Source organism: Nannobrachium achirus (genome assembly GCF_963921795.1).
Source record: "Nannobrachium achirus genome assembly, chromosome: 3".
In the NCBI taxonomy this organism is placed as follows: domain Eukaryota; kingdom Metazoa; phylum Chordata; class Actinopteri; order Myctophiformes; family Myctophidae; genus Nannobrachium; species Nannobrachium achirus.
In genome coordinates, this window is record NC_137812.1 from 65253856 (window position 1) to 65277709 (window position 23854).

Genomic DNA, 23854 nt, shown 5'->3' on the forward strand with positions numbered 1-23854 from the left:
TGTGTGTGTGTGTGTGTGTGTGTGTGTGTGTGTGTGTGTGTGTGTGGCACGTGCACACATAGACATCAAAGGTGGCTTGAGCCCCCCCTGCTGTTTCATCCGTCAGTAAAAAGTGCCCTCTCAGGACCAGTGGTTCTCAACCTTTTCAGGCCGCGAGCCCCCAAATAATCATATTTTAACTGGTGACCCCCCCACCCTGATGAGCACTAAGAGTTGAGGCATTACATTTTGTATAACACGGTTCTATTGTGAAAATAGCAGATCTACATGCTCACAACGCCTCGCAACGCGAGGCGTTGTGAGCATGTAGAGCGGCTATTTTCACATGTTCTGCCTTTAATATTTGACAGTTTGGCCAATGTTTAATTTGTCATTTTAGAAGTATTAAAAAGTCCTGCATACACAGTGAAACAAGGTATCTGTATTTAACACATCCTAAGTATCCGGAGCAGCGGCGATACAGGGGCAGTTATGGGTTGATTGTCTTGCTCAAGGACACTTCGACACATTGCTGAAGCTGGGAATTGAACCTGGGGTCTCTTGGCTTCCCAGGCAGGCTCTCTAATCATTCAGCTATGGCCGCCCACGGTTACATTTGTAACCCCTCTGTTAAAATAAATTGACAATGAGGATTCTAATGCGTATATGTGTGAAATGGGGATGTCTTTTCAACATTTATATGATAATATGACACAGATTGTTGTATTACATGAATGGACAGCTTGTGTGGATTATAATGATGATTCTACTCAGAAAGTCATGTGACTTTGGTGTTGGTTTGGCCCTAAGGACTCTCCTTGTTTTAGAGCTTGTGTTAGTATGCCCTCTATTGGTAAAACAGAGAATTGCATGTCATTCTATTCAATTGGCCCCCATTATCATTCATAAGCACGCATGTACTCTATACTACTATCACATTAAAAGTGAAAATGTCATGCCATGACGATACAAATAACAAAATGTCTGGGAAAATTCTGTAAGAAGGCCTTAATCGTGCTTTTAGAAGATCATACAGTTGTTGCTGTTGTTACAGATCTGCAGTTTAACATTTTCAAATATTAAGAGCAAAGCAAAGTTGGACATTAATCTATAGTTGCCTAGTCTAGAGTAGTTGGGAAAACACCATATTTTACAGAACCATGAACAAGCTTTGATGGACTGTGAGAGACACTCTTGATACGCATGATTTATTTATGTTTTGTTTCTTTTGACCTGATTTTTATCTTGATGGTACCTTTGTTCTTCTGCAGTGGATGAAAGCAGAGGAGACGGGCACCCCGATCAGGATTGAAGACCCCAATCAGTTTGTCCCTCTCAACACAGACCCCAGTGAAGTGCAGCAGAAGAGAAACAAAGTGAGTCTGAACAGAACACTCCACTGAGGTCGTATGTGGATGGGTCCTTTTTTTTAAGCTTAGAATTACATATTGTATTGTAATTGACCAGTGGATGATGACAGTATGGCTTCTTCTGTTTGGCTGCTTTCCACGAGCTGCACATGATACTAAATACTAAATACTAAATAGTATTTTAGCAGAGAACTGGGCTCACTGCTTCTGGGACATTTGTGAAAGGTATCTGGTGGAAACATAAGGTCCTGTTCAGCGTGTCGAAATCGCGGGGCAAGGCGGTGGGACGTGGCCATTTCAATTAGTTTCCTATGGAAGTCGCGTGGTTATCAAGCGTCCGACGTGCCGTGAGCGTGCCGTGATCGCCCAAAGTATAAAAATTAAGTCGTTAAAATGAGAAAGAAAATTTGTCTATAGCTGCCTAGTCTAGAGCAGTTTTTCTTAACCTTTTTTTTGCATGGGACACATGTCCCAAGAATCCATGGGCACACCAACATAATATGGAGGTGTAAATATCGTCACTGTCGGGAAGAAACCTTGTATCCCCAAGTTTAAAATTTGTACGTTTCTTCGCAAAGTTCATCATACAAGGCTGTCGCACAACAGTAGTGAAAACAGCCGATCTATAAGCACACAACGCCTCACACCGCGAGGCATTGTGTGCTTGTAGATCGGCTATTTTCACTAGTTTAAATCATTAAAATGATAAATACAATACTGGCTTTCAAGCAGTTTTCAAGGGCCACACTTGACCCTTCTCAGGGGCACACCAAAGGTCCCCAGGCACAGTGGTTGAGAAACACTGGTCTAGAGTACTGGGGAAATCACCATATTTTAAAGAACCATGAACATTCTTTTGTACGTCTTTGATGGACCGTGAGAGACTCTTGATCCTCATGCGTATGTTGTATTATTTATACCCCCCCCAAGTAACCTGGGATCGCTTCCAATTTCTGGCTTTTGATCCGGTCGGGACTCGGGAGCGGATGGCGTCCTGCGCCATTTTGTAGTCAAAACGGACTACACTTTGGCAGGAAGTACCAAACCGGAATCAGTTTTAACCCAAAACAATTCCCCGTGCTCAATGACATAATGTTAGTACCTACCCAATAAAACCCTTGATGCGGCGTAGTTTTACTTATTTTTTGAACAGTTTGTTTGGTATATCCATCTTTTAGTCCAACTTGCAGCGACTGGCAAGACTGCACTCCTCTAGCATTTAAATAGGGATTGGGGAAACAAACTGGGAACCAAAACAAAGCAACGCCGCTTCTTCTGCCATCCTGTCTAGACCGGATCAAACGACCTGTTTAGTAAACAAATACCAGGCTTTCCCCCGAGAAAGCCTGGTGACGCGAGGTTACCCACCAAGGACCCCCGGCTGTCCCCGGACCCTACTTTGAGAACCAATAACTTAACTGATAACTGAGAAGATGACAACTTCCTCCTTCCGGGGTTTCAATACTGAGTTTGGCATTTAGTTCATTGTAAAGTTGTTTCTAGCTCTATGAACACAAGTCCTCATTTCATCCACTGTGTTTTTGTTGCTGTGTCACAGATCAGAGACCAGAACAGGTATGACATGATGACGTCAGGACCACGTTCTCATCACCTGGATGGCATCCCCATAGATCCACCACGGCAGGTGAGAGTCAGGACAACGTAGCATGCTGTGCTACTTACTGTACATCTCTTTATAACAGTGTTTCTCAACCTTTTTTCTGCATGGGCACACTTTTCATGTCCCAAGAATCCATGGGCACACCAACATAATACGGGAGGTGTAAATATTGTCACTGTCGGGAAGAAACCTTCTGGTATCTCCAAGTTTCAAATTTGTAAGTTTCTTGGCAAAGTAAAGCCCTGCTTCATCATACAAGGCTGTCGCACAACAGTAGTGAAAACAGCAGATCTACAAGCACACAACACCTCGCACTGCGAGGCGTTGTGTGCTTGTAGATCGGCTGTTTTCACTAGTTTAAATCATTTTTAAAATGATGAATACAATACTGGCTTTCAAGCAGTTTCAAGGGGCACACTTGACCCTTCTCAGGGGCACACCAAAGGTCCCCAGGCACAGTGGTTGAGAAACACTGCTTTATAAGACAGTAACACTGCAGCAATACCATCAGTCCGCAATAATACAAAAACACACCAATGGAATAGTCCATTCTCGCGGCCTAGAACAGACTGACAGTAAGGATGAATGGCATTTAATGCCATTTAGAAAGATACTGTCTGTCTGTCTGTCTGTCTGTCTGTCTGTCTGTCTGTCTGTCTGTCTGTCTGTCTGTCTGTCTGTCTGTCTGTCTGTCTGTCTGTCTGTCTGTATGTCTGTCTGTATGTATGTTTGTAACAAGTAAATAAGTAATAGACTAACGCTAACCTAGTTTGTTACAGTTTTTCTCAGTCACTTAAGTACATTTCTTGAGTCATATGATTTGCAAAGCACTAAGTGCATTTCTCTAAACAATATGAACATCCCTACAGTTCATTTCTCAAATGTAAATATTTGTCAATGAACATGAGTTTAATTAATTGATTGAATACTTTGATAGTCACAAAATGTAAACAGCATTTAGGTACAGTAAAACATTTTTGTAATGATAACACAACAATGTCCTGGGGACACATTTACATCATAGTTTGCATGAAGGTGCCAAAGCATTTGGCATTTGTTAAAAAGAGTAGGAAATTATGTGCACAAGTGAGTAGATTACATGATTTTGAACAAGTAGCTTGAGGATATCAATTCTGAACTGAGAAATGTACTTGAAAGCGACAGAGAATAACTATAATTCTACCTAATGTTGTATTACCACATATCACCACTAGATGGAGACATTGCATGCATTCTGCAAGCAACTAGGGTTACAAATAGACCAGTTGACAAGTAAATAAAACCTAGACTCTAGGTTTTATTTAGGTCCTAGCGCATTAAAAAGCGAAGACATTTAACTCATTTTGATTCTAACGTTTTCATACCTGGTTGTGTGTGTGTTTTTGCCTTGGAAGGACCCTGTGAGAGTAAAAATAATGGTAAATATCTACTGGTGTTTCAGTGTTTTTCAGTTTGCAGTGATGTTTGGTTTGATGGATTCAGTTGGCATTCAGTACATAACATTTTAAAGCGCTATATTTTGGAATGACACATTTTTCACATTATATCATACGGTTTTTGTTCCTGTTGTGAGATAATTTCTTAGAGCATGACTGGTTTTTAGTGGTTGTGCACAGTAAGGTTTGACTCATACCCCTTTCCGCGCAGGGCCGTGCGCCGGAAATAGCCGATCTACAAGCTCACCGCTAGATCTGCTAATTTCTGTGCAGAACACCAGTGTATGAATTAGGGATGGGACGATATGAACCTTTCATATCACGACTATTGTGACAAAAGAAATCACGATTTAAGATATTATCGCGATAATCAAATCCATTATCCTGTGGCGGAACATTTGCCAAAAAATTGCAGATCTACAAGCTCACAGCGCGTCGCTTGCGACGCGCTGTGAGCTTGTAGATCGGCTATTTTTTGGCAAAGACATTTGATAGAGAGTGAAAAAAAAGACTGTATCAAGTACGTATATTATAAGTACCTTTTACCAATTCTAGAGGGTTTAAGTGGTACCGGATATGCAGCTCGGCAAATAAAAGGTGAATTGATCCCAGTGCATCACGATAAATTAAATCTCCACGATACAATTATCGTGAGTGTTTTTTTATCACGGTAAACGATAATATGGCTTATCGTCCCATCCCTAGACCAGTGTATGAAATAGACATGAGCTAAACAGGCCTGCCACTTCACAAGCCTTTTCTGTGGGCATGTGTGTGTTTGTGTGTTTTCATGTTCGTTGCATGTGACACCACTCCTCATATAAAACCCAGTGAATGTCTGGTTATGTTGTCAGGGGAACCCCCCCGTTTTATAGTCCTCCTTTAAAGCTGTATCGTATTGGACATGAGCGTCTGTACATTTCACTTCACTTCATGTGAATGCATATAGTAGAGGGTGTCTTAAATAAGTACCGTGTGTAATGTGGTCGACGCTCTTATTGTTTCATTCTATGACTGCTCGCATGCTCTGTAATTAAGTGGGCATGTGTGACAGCCTAATTGTGTGTGTGTGTGTGCGTGCGTGCGTGTGTGTGTGTGTGTGTGCGCGCGCGTGTGCGCGATATACGTTCGATTATATATCTGTCTCTCAAAGTGTATGTGTGTGGGGCCGTGTATGTGTGCATGTAATGTGTGCTCAATTATAAGTGTGTTTGTGTGAGAGAGACAGACTGCAGGGGTTGTCTCAGAGGGTGTGTGTGTGTGTGTGTGTGTGTGTGTGTGTGTGTGTGTGTGTGTGTGTGTGTGTGTGTGTGTGTTTGTGTGCACACGCTTTGAGAAATAGACATTGTGAAGACCATTTTCCTGGTACTCGCAAAAGAAATGGATGTTTTCATGGTTTTTAGGGTTAGGGTTAAGATTTTTAGTGTTAGAATTCGAAAATGATTCTGTTCAGGACTAGGATTAGACATGTGGAGATTGGGTTTTAAGGTAAGGGTTTGGGTTATCCCTGATTTATACTTATTTGTGCATGAGCGTTGCACACCGAAAATAGCAGATCTACAAGCTCGCGTTGTAGATCAGCTTATTTTGGTCTTTAGGGTTACGGTAAAAATAATGACACCCAAGAAATTGCATTGGTTAAATTTCCATGCTAAGACGTTCACATCCTCACAATTACAGTAATACCAGTAAGACGCCTAAGGGTGAAAAGCGAGGTCGCGCAGACATAAAAGGGATTCTATTGTATGGGCATTCCCAGATATGGGCTTAATATTGATGGGCATAAAAGGGATTCTATTAGTGTGGTTGCCCTAACAGGGCATCATCAGTGAATCAGATGTAGAGGTCAGCTCCATATATGGATGTCCAGGGTTTGATCTTTGATGGGGTGATGGCACAACAATAGTCAACAATGTGATGTCACAACAGGTCAGCGGCTATATACATTGAGGCGTTAAGCCCTTTGCACACAGGACAGTTGTGTTTTTTTCGTTTGCTGCATGAATAAAACGCATTGGATTTGGTGTGCAATGCTGTGCGGAATCGGCGCTGCAGATCCCAAAAGGAGTCATAAAAGGAGTGATGAGTTTTTTACCGCATGCGACAAGACGCACGAATCGAACTGGGTTCGATCGAGAAAAAGACGCACGGCCGCAGCCACTCGTCGCACGGCCAATTCGGATCCGGTGTTCATGAGGTCGTAGAGAATCATTGTTTTCTTTTTAAAAAGTGAAATTGTCCGTTTTATCCGTACGGATAAACGCGCCTGTGTGCAAAGGGCTTTACTCATGGACAAGATGCAGACAAGATGTGCCGGTTTTCATAGTTAACTGTGGGGCTGTCACGATTATGACATTTTACATGACGATTAAATGTAGTTCAACGATTTAATTGTGTTGTCGTTGACAATTACAATTCTGTTTGGCTTTTAGGCTTTGAAGTTGCACATGGCAGATATGACAGATAACCTAAATATACAAAGAAATTACTGACATACTTGACAACTTCATACTTAAAAAAAGAACATTGATAGTGGAAATAGCCGATCTACAAGCTCACAACGCATCGCGAGCTTGTAGATCTGCTATTTCCACTCTTTTTTTAAATGTTTGAAAATACATGAACATTTCTCAACATGAAAACGATTATGACAAAAAAATAATTGCGATAACGTCAAATAATTACGATTAGACGATTATGTAATAATTGCGACGGGTCTAGTTAACTGCGACCTATGGTCGCAACAAACTCTGTGTGTCCGTGCGTGTGTGTGTGTGTGCATGTGTGTGTGTGCGTGTGAGTGTGTGCATGATCCCGCTCCCTTGCTAACTCCTGTCACCTCCTCCTCCCAGCCATACGTGCCCACAGAGGAGGAGCAGATGGCCCCCCTGCCTCCCAACCCCTTCAGTGAGCTGGCGGCTCAGGAGCACCACGAGAGGACCAGTCTGGGCCTCCACGGTACGACACACGCACACACACATATCCTCCTCGTTGTCGGCTTGGAAACCTTGTATGTCTGAAAAACGTTCGTTTTGAATTCATTGTTTTTAAAAAGCACACAACGGTATCTATTCGCGAGGCGTTGTGTGCTTGTAGATCTGCTATTTTCACTAGTTTTGTGCGACACTCCTGTATGGTGAGGCAGGGCTTTACTGAGATGCAAGGTTTCTGCCCGACAGTGACGATATACACACATCATGCACATAAACCCACCACACACACACACACACACCCATATATATATGTATACACATGTATACACATGTATACATATATACATACATACATAAACTGATTATGTTTCTAACATTTATTTTTTATTTTTTAACTATGACATTTTTTTTAAACATTTTGTGAAATCACCTATGGTAGAAGGTTTACAGAAAGACTCACTTAAGAAAAGGCGCAAGTTCGCTCCTCGTCAGAGTGCAGTCTTGTTGATCCTTTTCCCACAGCACTCTCATAGAACGAAAGAGGACATGAAAAAAGTTGAAATATCGAGACGCAAGGTTTCTGCCCGACAGCAATTATATGTTAATGCATGCATGGACACACCTACTGTACTCGTACACACACACACTATAGTCTCAACAACAAACAAGGGCCCAGCCAAGCAGCACCGTCTTACCGGAAAACATCTCCTTAGCAAACATTCCCAGTGGACAACCTCTATATTCTAACACGCTGCCTTGCATTTCTGAGCACGCACATGTATACTTAACCTGCACGCACGCACACACACACATACACGCACGCGCACAGGGTTGTGGAGCGCGGTCGATGCTAATTATATTAGCCCTCCGTTCCAATGCCTTTCATTGAAGCAGAGGAAAAATCAATAATGAATGGATACTGAGGGGGGGTCGTCCACTACACTGCAGGCCATGTATTGCTGCAGTTAGTCAATCGTGTGTCGAGTGTGTGTGTGTGCTCCGTTTAACCATATTTGTGAGGTCCAAAATGTCCCCGCAAATATAGTAGAATTTAGAGGTTAGGTGTGTAGTAATACCTGATTTATTCAATGCCAAAAATAGCTGATCCATGTGGTGTGAGCTTGTAGATGGGCGATGTTCTACTTACTGTTAATTTGGCATTCATAAAAATCGCCGTCCTCAAATCATAATGGCCTCACAAGCATAGTAAAACAAACGTGTTTGTGTGTGTGTGTGTTTGAGCGAGAGTGCGCACGCGCATGTACATGACCGGGCGCGTGCGTGCTCGTCCGCTCATGCATGCGATCGTGTGCAGCATGTATATCTCGTCACCGTCGGGCAGAAACCTCGTATCTCCCAAGTTTCAAATGTGTACGTCTTTCCGTAAAGCAAAGCCCTGCTTCATCACACACGACTGCCCGCACAAAACTAGTGAAAATAGCAGATCTATGTTGCGAGGCGTTGTGTGCTTGCAGATCGGCTATTTCCACTAGTTTAAATGGTTTTCTTAAAGTGATAGATACGAAAGGGTTTTGGACATACAAGGTTTCCACCCGACAGCGACGGTATGAATGTGCGTTTTCCATATGCATGCGTGTTTGAGAGGGTGTGTGTGTGCGCGCGCGTGTGTGCTTGCGTGCGTGCGTGCGTGTGTGTGACGTGTGTGTGTGTGCGCGTGCGTGCGTGCGTGCGTGTGTGCTTGCGTGCGTGCATGTGTGTGTGTGTGCGTGCGTGCGTGCGTGTGCGCGAGGCTCTCAACGTGACTAAAGCAGGCAGACGCTGGCCTGACAGCAGGTCCTCACACCGCCACATGAGTGGAGCTGGTTGCTATGACACTGTTCACCCCCGCAGCTCCAGGCCTCCCCAGTGGCCAATCATAACACAGGCTGGAGACCGTCTGGAGCGGCCTAATGCACACACACATATATATAGATGTAAAGTACAGTATACGTTTTGCTGTCGGGTGGAAAGCTTGTGAGTTTGACACTGTTCCTTTTTTTATTATTATTTGAAATACCGGTTGTGAAAATGGCCAAAATCTACGAGCTCACGATGCCTTGCGATGCGGAAATATCTTGAAATCTTTTGACGTTATTTGGTGATAGGGAAGTCAGTTTGTCAAAGTGATCAACTTAAAAATATATGTCTCCCCATTGGCGTTTTTAATCGGAAGCAAACTGGCTTTGGAATGGAATTGAATGTTGTAATTTCATTAACTTCACTTTTATTATACTGCATAATAATATGCATAAGTACATATTAGAAGATTGTACATATCATGCTAGAGACCCAGTTCACACAACCGTTTCAAAATCATTTAATATAGAACCCACTTTTTTCTTTTTATAATACTGGCAATAACATTTTAATAAAACTCCTCACACCGCGATCATCAAGAACCCAATCATCAAGAACGATGATACACGACAGAAGAAGAAGAAAAGGCAATTTTTCTTTTCACCTAAAATGAACCGGAGTGATTCTATTCAACAATCAATCAAAGGCTAGCTTTCACTAAGCAGCTCTTTGTTTGGGAAGCGTGTCACAGATAAACATGATCTTTTATATTGTCCCACTTGTTAGGATCTCATCATGGCAGATTATCAGCCACTGTGGTAGAGCTCTATCTGTGGCTGTGAATGTGATGAGATGCACAGAATGTATAACATGACACATATTAGTAGTCCTGTCACAATTATTACATAATCGTCTAATTGCAATTATTTGAGATAATCGCCATTATTTTGCACAATCGTCATAATCGTTTCCATGCTGAAAATGTTGAAAAATTGCAGAAATAGCAGATCTACAAGCTTACAACGTGTCACGAAGTGACGCGTTGTAAGCTTGTAGATCTGCTATTTCTGCTGTTTTCACATTTACATTTAAAGTAAAACATTATTAAATAGGTCAGTAATCTTCCCTGTGCAGTTAATGATTATGAAGCCTAAATGACAAACCCAATTAAGTATGTTAAATTGTTTATTATTTGTGTTAATCTACAATTTGAAATTTGTAATCGTGACAGCTCTACTATATTAGTGCTTGTTTTACAGAGCTCCCTGTGCTACTGCATGTGTGTGTGTGCTGTGTTGTATATATGAATGAGCTGTGACTCTGTGCTTGCTAACTATTAACATGATAATAATATATGTGTTGAAATGGCATGGGAATAAACGTGCGTAAGATATGCAAATGAGAGTACAGTGTTGTGTGTCCCCCAGTCAGGGCATGTCATTATAGGAGGAAGAAAATTCAATGTGTAAAAAAATAGTAGATGATCTACATCACTGTTTCCCAAACACTGGGTCGGGACCCATTTATGGATCGCAGACAGATTTTTATGGGTCCCTTTTTCTTTGTTTCCGATATTTTGTTTTTTTGTTTCAAAAGATTTTCAAAAAACATTCCCCAAAAAAAAGCTATGTTTTTCATGAAGAAATCTAAGAAAAACGAAGAAATGCCATGAGTAGTGAAAATAGCCGATTGTGCAAGTGTTGTGTGCTTGCAGATCTGCTGTTTTCACTAGTTTGGGTAGCGGGGATACATAAAATCTCTCTTTTTCACAAGCTAAAAGGTTTGGGAACCACTGATCCAAAAGATCCACCACTACATGTTGTGAGCTTGCAGATCGTCTATTTTAGGTATCCATCGTATAATGATATAATAAAAAAGATGCATCTCCATATATGTCAACTTTGTATGTTTTTTCATCAATTAAAGGAGTAGTTCACACAAGAAATGACATGTTCTATCAATTACACACCCCATGAAGCCTGAATTCATGGAGATTTCTTAGTTTTTGTCTCCTTCCTGATCCAATAATTTGATGACCAGCGGAGTCTCTGCTCTGATGAGCAGCCATCCGCTCATGGGATTATGGGCTTAGGAATGTAACAAAAACAAAGAGATCTCCCCCAATTCAAGGCTTCATGGGGTGTGCAATCCATGGAAAATAAGTAATTCTTTGGGAAAACTCTTAAAGTGATCCCTGGCTAATACGACAAATATGCCTTAATACATTATAATTGTCCTCTATAACTACAATGTAAAATTATAAAACACCTTAAATATTTTATTTCTTCTAGAAATAGCGAATCTTTCACTCAACAGGGGAAATGCCCGTCGCAAGTTGATGATGTCATAAATGTCATGTGTGATCTATCCCTATGGAATTTATGGCATGCATGTGCAAATAAAAACAAACGTATACTTCCTATGGTTAATATGAGCATCAAATCAATATTTCAAATGTGTTTTTTGCACAGTCATGCCATAAATTCCATAAGGATAGATCACACATGACATGTATGACATCATCAACTTGCGACAGGCATTTCCCCTATTGAGTGAAAGATTAGCTATTTCTAGAAGAAATAAAATATTTAAGGTGTTTTTAATTATACATTGTAGTTATAGAAGACAATTATAATGTATGAAGGCATATTTGTCGTATTAGCCAGGGATCACTTTAATGCCCTACTTCATCATGCAAAAGTGTCGGACAAAAGTAGTGAAAAATAACAGATCTACAAGCTCACAGCGTGTCGCATCTGAACGCGTTGTGAGCTTGTAGATCGGCTATTTTAACAATTTAAAAAAATATATAATAACCAGTAAGACGCCTAAGGGTGAAAAGCGACCTCGCCCTTCGGCTGAATTAAGGACTGAATTAATTTCAAGTGTGATTCGAGTTGCGATTGGTTGTTTAAGTTGGACAAAATGTGGACAAAATATTTCCCCCAAATATAGATATAACTGACGTCTGGCATCATAGATGTCTTATGTTATAGACCACATGAGACTCACACAATATGTCCATATATGGGCATTCCAAGTTAACTCATTTAGTGCCCATCCCGCGATGTCTCGCGAAATATTAATATTGATGACATCAGGGATCTCCATATATGGGCATACAAGGGAAGGGACAAGGACGGAACATGATGTCACAATGTGATGTCGCAAGAATCTGATGTCATAGGTCAGCTATAGACATTGAGGCGTTAGGCACCGACGTTACTGACAAGTTGTGACGGTTTTCATAGTTAACTGAGACCTACAGTCACAATTCATGGGTTGCATTTGTAGTCCTAAACGGCCATGTTGAGGACCAACACAGGATTTTCAATTTGTCTCATTGGCATTGAACTAATGTTCTATGCCAGGGCTCCCCAATTAGTTTTCCCCAAGGGCCGAATTATGTCTAGGGTACCAAGCCGAGGGCCACAACATTGCAGGGGGCGACGGCGGCGTTCCCACTACTCCAGCGACAGTTTTCGTCGTTGTCGGGTGAAAATCTTGTATGTCCAAAACCGTTCGTTTTGAATTTATCATTTTAAAAATGATTTAAACTAGTAAAAAGAGCCGATCTACAAGCACACAACGCCTCGCGGTGCGAGGCGTTGTGTGCTTGTAGATCTGCTGTTTTCACTACTTTTGTGCGACGGCCAGTATGATTTGCGAAAGAACGTACAAATTTGGAGATATGAGATTTCCACCCGACAACGACGATAATACTAGTGTTGTTGCTGCTCTTATACCACCATTATTACTGGGGTTGGTGTGGGCCAAACAGTAGCCCCCCGCGGGCCGCAAATGGCCTGCGGGCCGCCTATTGGGGAACCCTGTTCTATGCCAATCAGAACACCTGTGTTGGTCCTCAACATGGCTGGTGTAGTACAAATGCAACCCATGAATAATAACGGAGGAAGGGTTTTGTACATACAGTACAAGGTCTCCACCCGACACTGACCATACAGGGCTTTTTAGTGGTTAATGAAGCCTCCAACGCAGAGCCGGGCTGTAAAACATGTGAACACGCATTTAGTTGTGGGACGCAGCCCACACATTACGCTTCGTCATGCGTTCAGCGATGATTAACGAGAGCCCTTGAACACTGGCTGATGCTGAACCTAAACGTGTAGGACCCGAGCCAGCCTGCCACGCAGTACGCTAACAGAGCTGAGCGCTGAGCTGTCAGGAGAGGCCAGCCCTCTGTGAACAAACAGCCACAGCACTATGAATGCCTGAGGAAAAACCCCAACTGACCAACAGAACAAACAAGCTTTCCCATATTATTTAACCACTTTAAATAACCTCTGGTACGGGGTCCACCAGTGGTCCTTGAGGGGGTTTCCAGGTGGTCCCCAGCCAGATGATGGAGAGTTGGTAACCATAATGGGCTATTATTAAATCTTGATAGTGTAAAATGGAAGAAAATTCTCAAGAGTTAAATTGTTGTTAAACACCTGCGTTAGTCAATTTAGAAATGGTCTACACAATTAGAGAATGTAGAAGAATTGTTATTTTGATCAACGTTTGCCTGTTATCTCTCCTATGTTACCATCATCAATACAGCATGGAATTGTGGACAAAATCTTCAAATCTCTCAAATGGTGGTCCACGGCTCAAATGCAGAATAAATAATGGACCTTGATGTGAAAAAGTTTGGCAAGTACGGCCGGCTAGCAAAGTGTTAACCCATTTAAGACCTGAGGCCAATTCTACAAATACCTTTAAAATCAGTAGTACTTTCCAGATTTTGTACACATTTTCTAAAATAGTAGATGTACAAGCTCGCAGCGTGGCACGAAGTGAGGCGAAGGGGCACCAACCAGGGCCCAATGTACAAATTTGGGGCGGGTTTATCACCAGAGGCATTTTTTAATTCCGCTCCTTGGAAATGCAGGTTCTACGCAGAGATTCCAGACTAATATCTATGCAGTGATATTAGTCTGGCCATGAGCTTGTATATCTGCTATTTTTAATAGCCAACGCTAAAATCTAAAATGACACAGATGCTTTCCCGGTTTGAATGGTTTGAGACTGTTATGTCTTTTGTTATACTTTTTGAAAATAGACAATTTGCTAGCTTACAGATAGATCTGCTGCTTGTGCTATTTTAGGATAATTGTCATTTATTTAATTTAAAAACAATATTTCACCTATATAATGACATGCCCAAAATAAAGGGGGGTACAGACCGGCAGTGGACGGCGCGCATCAAAACAGCCGACCCCATTATTTTCAATGAACCTACCCACACCGGCGGCGGCGTGGCGTCAGACGCTCGCAGACGCGAGTTCATACCTCGCCCCGCCGCTCCGATACGCCACTGTTCCATTTTCCAGGGCGTCGCCGCGTGGTGAAAAATGTCCACGTGCCGTCCGCAGCCGGCGTGTTTGCTCCCATTTAGGATGCCAGTTTGAAAGTGGTCAAAAAAAGATTTGAATAATAACAAATAATCTGTGCATGGCCTGTTTCTAACATGTGTGTTGTCACTAATCTCTCAACCTATACCCCCACGTTGTCTATCCCCTACTATACCACACTACCCATCAACCCCCCTCACCCACACCATTGCCTCACCCTCCTCCCCACCTTACCCTCCGCATCCCCCCCACCCCTCACCAACCCCCCCTGCAGATGGCGAGCACGAACTAACCTCCGACGACGGTTCCACTCTGTCTCAGTCTCTGTCTCTCACCCAGTCCCCACAAAGCACTCCAGCTAAAGAAGGTATATCCCACTTCCAAGACACTTGCTTCACAATGTGTTATTTTTTTCTCTCCCTCCGCTAGAGTGTGTGAGCGGTGTGCTCAACAACGCAGTAACTGTACTAAACCATGCAGAGCACATTATAGCTACAGTATAGAGATCCTTCTCCAAAAATTAGAATATTGTGTGAAAAAGCATTGCAGATGCCATAGCACCCCAAATCATAACTGACTTCGGAAACTTCCCATTGTTTTCAAACAACTCTGACTTCAGAAGGTTGACATTTCGCTATTATAAATCCTTGTTTTGAGTGGTTTCATGTAATAGTGTAATATTTTGAAATATGGACTTTTGAAATTCATGAGATGTAGGCCTATGCCACAAAAAAAGGGTTGGAATAATTCACTGAATGTCCAATGTATCTAGAATATATGAAAGTTTCAAGAAATATATGACAGTTTCAAGAAAATGTACTTTTACACAATATTCTAATTGTTCGAGAAGGATCTGTATATATCTGCTGTCGGGCCGAAACCGCCCAACTCCAAAATGTTCATTTTCGGGAAAATGAGCTCAAGTGGAGTTTTTTACTACTTTTCATTGGTTCAATATTAAACTACTTTTCATTGGTTCAATATTAAAACTTAAATTTCAAGGTCTCCCCTTAACTCTGACAGTATACAAATGGAACCAAATGGACCCGTCAGGGTTCATTTGGTTCCATTTGTATACTGTTAGAGTTACAAACTTTTATGGGTCAATTTAGACCCCATTAAGGAACCCACAGAGTCCCTGGGATCCACTTTGGAGAACCACTGCCCAAACCAACGAAGTTCGATTCCTGGCCGGGCCATTTGCTGCACTGTGTGTTTTTTTTTTTTTTTTATACCCCCCCAAAAATATCTTAAAAATAAAACAAACAGCCTCAGATCGACTTCCTGTCAGTTCACACACACACACACACACACACACACACACACACACACACACACACACACACACACACACACACACGCACACACGCACACACACACACACACACAGGCTGCACGGGACGGGACAAAAGAAAGAAAAACACATCAGAAGACGCCACCGATCCAAGGTCAACCGGTTGATGTCATTCCGTGGCCAGAGAAACGGGGTCAATTGTTGTGCAAGGCTCTTTTGATGTCACAGTGCGTCCATTGTCCCAGATGAAAACAGGCCCGAGCAGGTCCTGAAAGGAGTGTTATTTAGTGTAGTAACAGGACGCCCCGTGTCCTCCATTCTCTCTACTATTACATCACAGAGGAATGGACTGTTAACATGAACAGTCATTAATGGAATGGGGTGGAGCCACCACTGCAGCGGCCACATTCACTAGGCTATCAGGTCACCGTGGGTTTTTACGAAATATGTAGAGCAGCCACGGGGGTTATTAGGGTCAGAGAGGAGGGATTGCTGCGTCTGGGTATGAGATGATGAGTGTAGGGCATTCACCAAATATTTGAATCAAAGGGTTAGGGTTAGAAAAAGTCACTCAAAAACAAAGTCACTATTCCACGTTGTTCACCGAAGTCGAATATTCGCTTTTTTTTAAATTGTTAAACATTTAAAAAAAGATATAGTTTATAAAGCTTGGCTAGATAGGAAGAGTCATATGAGTTGCCAATACCCCTGGTGGATGCATTTGTTAATGCTCTATACCAGGGGTTTTCAAACCTTTTTAGGCCGTGACCCCCAAAATAAACATATTTGAACTGGGGACCCCCACCCTGACAAGCACTTGGAATTGCAGGCATTACATTTAATGTGACTCTGTTCCGCAGATAAATATTGTGAAAATAGCAGATCTACATGCTCACAACGCCTCGCAACGCGAGGCGTTGTGAGCATGTAGATCGGCTATTTTCACAATGTTCGCCTCTTGCTTACTTAATATTTGACAGTTTGGCCAGTCCTGTTGAATATTCGACTATTCGAATACTTTGAGGTTGAATAATTCGAATACAAAAAATCACTATTCGTGAATGCCCTAGTTGAGTGTGTGTCTTGCTTAAAAGACAAAATCCAAAACGTACGCAGTAGATTGGTTCCCAGAGCACAGCCTGGTCCCACTTCAGGACGTGCTACTCACCACAGTATATTCTAAGCCAAAAGGCTAAAGCTAAAACAGCTGGCCAAGCCAAGGGGTGGCAGCCTATATCAAGATAAAAAGAACACTAGAATGCCCTGGTTTTTGTATCTATTGTATCAGATTCATTTTGTTGACTAAGACTAAAACTAAAAGACTAAGACCATAATTCGTCACTGTCTGGCCAAAACCTCTTAACTCCATTTTTGAGGTTTTTGATTTTTTTTTGGCATAAATCAAGGCTATTGAACACCCTTTACATCTGAGTTTTCGTTAAAATAATATTGAACCAATGGAAAGTAGTAAAAAGTGCTTGGGACAAAACCTCCTAACTCCACACGTTCTGCCAAACCAGCTAACCAGCTAACTCTCTTTTTTTTCATAAATATGTGCTATTGAACACCCTCTATGTCTGTGTGTTGGTTAAAATAATATTGAACCAATGAAAAGTAGTAAAAAGCCCTTCGGTCAAAACCTCCTAACTCCACTTGAGCTCATTTTACCGAAAATGAACATTTTGGAGTTAGGAGGTTTCGGCCCGACAGCAGAGATAATTTTTTTATTTTTTGTTGATTAAGACTGGACCAAGGCTAAAAGTTTCAGATGACTAAAATAGTACTAAAACTAAATGCTGTTATACAAAAGACTAAGACTAAATCTGAATGGTGAGTGGTTAAATATCTGAAAACACAAATTGACACAAATCCAAAATACACTGACGCTTGCGCTGTCAAACGACGAAACTATAGGGAATCTATGAAAAGGTTATGGGGGGGTCCCTGCTTCATCTCTCTCTCTCAACTAAGGGATCCTCCTTGGCCTGAAAACGTTGAAGACCTCCTGTTCTAACCTACATGTCCTCTCTCCCTCCCTCCCTCCCTCCCTCCCTCCCTCCCTCCCTCAGAGAACCACACAGGCCTGATGAACGGCAAGGACGGCCACCACGCGGACGAGGAGCTCTCCAAGCGCGTCAGCCAGCTCACCACCAGCCTGGAGAGCGTGGAGATCACGCCCAAGAGCCCCGCCACCCCCGGCCAGAAGATCGAGGAGGCCCTCTCCCCGGAGAGCTCGCCCTCCAAGTCGCCCAACACCAAGAAGAAGAAGAAGTTCCGCACGCCGTCCTTCCTGAAGAAGAACAAGAAGAAGGAGAAGACGGAGGCCTGAGGTGGAGACGGGTGGAGGGCAGGGTAGGGGGTTTCGAACCCTTACGGCTTGAGCCTGAGTCATACTTCATTGCACCGACACTGTCGCTCAGCCAAAAAGAAATAACAGATTTTTAAGCATAAAAACGTGACGTTGTCATATAATGAAGTATGAACCGGGTTTTATTCGGCTTTGTTCTTTTTGTTTTTGTCCGTTTTTTGTTCTCGTCTTTTGTTTTTAATTTTGTGTTTCTTTTTATTACGTTTGTTTTTAACAAATGGTTCTTTTTATGTACAAAATGTATTTTTTTTTGTTGGACGTGGAGAAAAGATTGATTTAAAAAAAAAAATTGAATGAATTGGTTGTATTGAAGAAAAAAAGAGTCTCAGCTCCTGCCAAAGTGCAGGACTGTTTGATAGGGAATAGTAAGGGGGGTTTACAACAGCTCCAGCAAATCCCCAGGTACATAGCCTGTCTAAATCATACCTTATCTCCTACTAGGGCTCCTCCAGTCAGAAGTAACGTGGACTCTTCTGGCTGACAGGCCCCCCCCAACCCCCCTATACTTCCTGAGTAACTGGCTCATCCTGTGTTGTGTGTGTTCCTGGGCTGATAATGGAATTTGAAACCGCCGTGTATACATTTTCCATAAAAGCACTATCGGTGATCTAGGAAACGGCACACGTGGTAGCTCGGCGTACATGAAATGACCTTTTTTTCCTTTCTATTTGACATGCTCTTCGGTCACTTGACTCTTGGATAGTGAACCTCTCAATGGCCATAAAGACTACAATGAAATGATGGTCACACTGGAACACTGGTCATGGAGATGCAGCCCACGGGGGCTGCGTCAATCTTTTCTCTTTAACCTTTTTCTTCCTGGCTCTCTCTCTCTCCTCAGTCTTCTCTTCAACACAGTTTTTTCTCTATTCGCCCCCAAGCGAGCTTCTCTGTGAGCAACTGTCGGCATCCATTCTATCCCTTCTACCTACACTGTACCGACATAATGCCATGGTTGAAAGGGAGTGCTGCTGCATGTAGACCAGTGGTTCTCAAAGTGGGTTCCAGGGACTCTGTGGGTTCCTTTAGGACATTGGTTCTCAACCTGTGGGTCGGCAACCCCAGGGGGGGGTCACCAAATTATTTTGGTGCGTCCCCAGATGATTAACTTAATGTGCAACATCGTTTTCTTACTCAACAGTAAACAAACCAACATACAGTATAAGTGTATAGAGAGGGTGTATGAACATTTCTAAAGTGACAATTTGAGGACTTTTTAATACCTCTAAAATGACAAATTAAATATTGGTCAATTTGTCAAATATTAGAGGCAGAAATAGTGAAAATAGACGATCTACATGCTCGGCTATTTTCACAATAGAACCGTGTTATACAAAATATAATGCCTCAACTCTTAGTGCTCGTCAGGATGGGGGCTCCCCAGTTAAAATATGATTATTTTGGGGGTCGCGGCCTGAAAAGGTTGAGAACCACTGCTTTATGGGGGACCCATACAAGTCTGTAACTCTTGACAGTGTACAAATGGAACCGAATTAAGGGGAGACCCTGAAATTTGAAAGTTTGAGAACCACTGACGTAGACAACTAAGTGCGCCTCGCACGTCGACAAGTGTCGCAGGACAGGAAATGCACCGACTCGCTCCATCTCGACACATGTATGTACCAAGTTGACGTGCCACGCTATCCTCTTCATCTCAACTTCGCCTCACTAAAAGAAAGACACGTTCAAATAAACACATAATAAAAATAGAAAGGTGCACTCGATAGATAGAGCACAAATCTTCACTGGGAGGCATGCCCTAATTATAACACTTTTACTGTCTGACGAAATAACGTCAAACTGCATCTCCCTCTCTCTCTCATAGTTGAACGTAGTGCTGTGATGTTGTGTGGTTTCCCATTGGGAGGACATGCCACCCGAGTTGTGACATGAGCACAACTTGGCCCCTTATAGTTCAAAACAGAACACGTGCTGCCGGTGGTGGTGCAGTGAAAATAACAGAAGTTGTTGTTTTCTGGGGCGTAATGAGTTTCTTATGTCTCCTCTCAGCTTCTTCCTCACATAGGAATCTGAAGAAGAAGAAAAAAACAGCCCTGTGGGGCATGGCCAATTCCTCAGTCGGAGAAAACCAATTAACCCTACGTGCACATGAAAGCAGCCTCATATTGTTAGACAGAGTGATGGGAAGCTATGTCTCTCTCTCTCTTTCTCTCTCTCTCTCTCTCTGTGTATGTGTGCGTGTGTGTCATTAGGAACTCTGTGGAAGAGGCAGGCATGTACCGCAAACAAGCATTATCTGTTATATGCGTGTCAAAATAGGAAGAATTGTACAACATGCATAGTCGACAACCATGAATTGCTGAAACTTTGGTTGCTGTAATCATTTAACGGGGGGTATGTTTTTGCTCTCATCTTGTATGTCTGCAATTGTCTATAGTGCCATGGGTCTATAGCCGGGCGGGACACTTCGTCCTATCGCCTGCTGCGATTGGCCAGTTCCTGTCCATAGCCTTGTCGGGACACTTATTATCCCACAGCCCGGAGGGACAAATTGCACTGCAGTTATAAATTCCCCCACAAAACAAAAAACCTATTTGACGGATTTGAAACATATTAGTGAATTGAGGTCCTTGGTCAACTGCCAGTGTGCACAAGAGATTAGGGGTGGGCGATATGGAAAACTACAATATCACAATATTTCACTTAACACTACAACCACCTACAATGTAACAACAACTAAAAGAAGAAGATCCTTTTGGGAGGTCTAAATTGAACCTTACAAGTATGTAACTGACAGTATACAAATGAAAGGGTCCATTTGGTTTCATTTGTATACTGTCAGAGTTAAGGCTCCCTCATTGTATCACGATATATATACGATATCTCTGAAAAGGCATATCGTGGAGACATTGTATCGTCTCAACGATATTTATCACCATATCGCCCACCCCTACAAGAGATATGCTTGCTGATTGGCCTAAAGGTTTGTGAGATTATCTGCGGACAGACACACAGACAGTGGCTAAAACAAGCTCTCCGCCTAGCGGAGATAAACAAACAAAAGGAGGAAAAAAGAATCACGTTTTAGTGAAGCATCGTTGTTTTGGTTTTCTTTCTTGTAACTAACTACACTTGGAACAGAACACCCCTTGTCATCTCATGAAATGTTTTTATTTTATTTTTGTTTTTTAATTGAACACAGAAATTTGGTATTAGTCAACTCTATTTTGTACTCATTTCTATACTTTTACAGAGAATACGAAAAATGTTAAGCATGTTTATTTTGCAAGAATTCTGAATTTATATGGCTGACCTATGTTCTTCTGTAGTGATGATGCCTGGTTTCTCAAATTATCTTGTAGACAACAGATAACAAAAATATTACTATATAGCAGATATATGAAAACTGGATGTGTTGGCTATAGATTTCTTTTTTAAATATATATTTTTTATTTTATTGTGCTGCACTTTTCTTGTGGTATATAACACAACATAGTTACAGGTGGTCTCACCGGTGAATCAGAGTGTTTGAGGGGGTTTTTGCTGGAACAAAGCAACAAGCTAGTTGTGAAATACAGGGAACGGTTTAGGAAATTCATTGGTCTTTACACTTGGAAGATTTGTACACTTGTAATGTACTCAACAAGCATAACAGGCAATCTGGTGCTGAAATGCAACGTAAGACTATCCGCCATTAGCTGGAACCGGAGTTATTGGTCATGAGCATGAAACGGCAATGTTGTTTGGTGTGTTTTTGTGTGTGTGTGTTTTTTTAAGCCATATTATATTGTTGTTTTTTTTTCTCTCCAATATTCTAATCACGAGGTTTGCAAATCTCATGAGTCCACTTTGGCATCAAGGGACCATGTGAAGAGCTCTCTTCAATTACCCCAATGACTGCATTCAACGCTCCCAAGCAGGCAAGGGTCTGCATTTATTTTTTTGTACAGTACACAGTAAAATCCTCAGTGTTCCTTCAACTCTTGAGCGTATACTGTACAAATGTAACATGTTGCATTTCGTCGTTGTCGGGTGGAAACCTCGTATCTCCAAGTTTCAAATGTGTACGTTATCTCGCAAAGCAAAGCCCTGCTTCATCACACAAGGCCGTCGCACAAAAGTAGTGAAAACAGCAGATCTACAAGCACACAACGCCGTTGTGTGCTTGTAGATCGGCTGTTTTCACTAGTTTGTCATTTTAAAAATGATAAATGCAAAACGAACTGTTTTGGACATACACGGTTTGCACCCGACAATTTGTATACTCTGAGTTACACAAATGGATAAAATAACCGAGGATATACAGTACTTCTACTGTATAGCCACGCTCACAGGAGCCACACTCGCTCAATTTTCCATTTACTTGCGTCATGAACTGGAACAGCTTATTTACCCGAAATACGAAACTGTTTTGAGACAACGCTATGAAGAGGAAACATTTTTTTCTTTTTTTTTTTCTTTTTTTTTCTTTCTCAGTTGGCCCTGTCGTCATTTCAATTGAAACCTCCCTAATATAATTTCTCAAAAACAAACAAAAAAATGCATGACGTAACCATGGGATGACCCACTGCTGAACCTGTCCAAAAAAAAAAGAAGAAGAAAAAGAAAACAGGTTTTATATATCCTTCCCTCTGAAATACAATTAAGCGGTTTTGGACCCGATGTACCAATATCCCAGCTAAGCAATGTGAAATGTTGGAATTTCAGATCATATGGAAAGGGAGGTTACAGAGCTAAAGTGTGCATCTTTAACTGTGTTAAACAAGAACTTTGTTTTTTTAGGCTCTGGGCAGAGCTTCTAGCTTGGTATTACGCGCATGCAACAGTCTGAGCGGGAGAAGGAAGGTGTGAGCCAGTTGGGAAGTGGAAGTGTGTATCGTGTGGAAAAGGGTAAAGAGAACCTGACATTAATGCACCATATTTTTTATTGCTCAAACTGTCCTTTTCTTAAAACCCATTTCTCTTTCTGGAAAACCTTTTTGTCTCCCCTTTCTCATCCTCCATTTGTATCACAGTATGCTTTTAGTTTACAACCAGCACTAGTCTTTTTTTTAACCATTTTATGAGCATAAATTGCTTCCGGATGAACTGAATGTGCATTTGGCATTCTTTTATTTTTGTTTTTTCTAATTTACCAACAGTTTGCACCTTGTTTTACTAATGCCTCTCTGTCCACCATTGTGTTCTGTTTGTAAGAATAATAATACATTTTTCTTTGGCATGCCAGAATGAGCCAAGCTACTTTTGTGACCTGTGAAAATCCTATATAAATGGTTATCTAATGGAGTTGCTTTTTAGATGTACTGCTAATCAGTGTAAATTCACAAAATAAAACTGTATTTTAAGAAACGGAAGCTCATTCTCCATGTTTGTGAAGAGCGGAGGGGCATTCACATTCAACATTCATGAACACCAACAACCCACCCTGTTCTTTTAAGTTGAGCATAACCCATGCACACTCATTTTAATTTATACTCACATCACAAACCGATCGGTATATTGGCGTACACATCAGGTAACATGATTCAGTTGTGACAAATGTAATGCTGCTTCTCAAGCCATGATATTGTAATGATGCTACGGGACAATGAAATATTTATAAAGCCCTATATGCTGTATAGTGGCGTCGTGACCAAGCAAAAATAGCAGTGGTGCCTTTTCTCATTGATGTTCAAAGATAATGGAATATGGATCTAGACCAGTTCAATCTAAAGCTGGGGTCTTCAACAGGGGGTCCT

The 23854-nt window shown here is 41.8% G+C and overlaps 1 protein-coding gene across 2 annotated transcripts in view; it reads left to right on the forward strand.

Moving 5' to 3' along the window:
* Positions 1–23465, forward strand: part of add3a (adducin 3 (gamma) a) — a 134582-nt gene extending 111117 nt beyond the window's left edge. For both annotated transcript variants that reach the window (XM_080722195.1, XM_080722194.1), the window contains exons 11-15: positions 1251–1355; positions 2908–2994; positions 7259–7364; positions 14768–14860; positions 17857–23465. In XM_080722195.1, coding sequence (XP_080578321.1) covers positions 1251–1355; positions 2908–2994; positions 7259–7364; positions 14768–14860; positions 17857–18116 — 651 coding nt within the window. In that variant the 3' untranslated portion in view covers positions 18117–23465. The remainder of the gene's footprint in view (positions 1–1250; positions 1356–2907; positions 2995–7258; positions 7365–14767; positions 14861–17856) is intronic.
* The last annotated feature ends 389 nt before the right edge of the window (positions 23466–23854 follow it).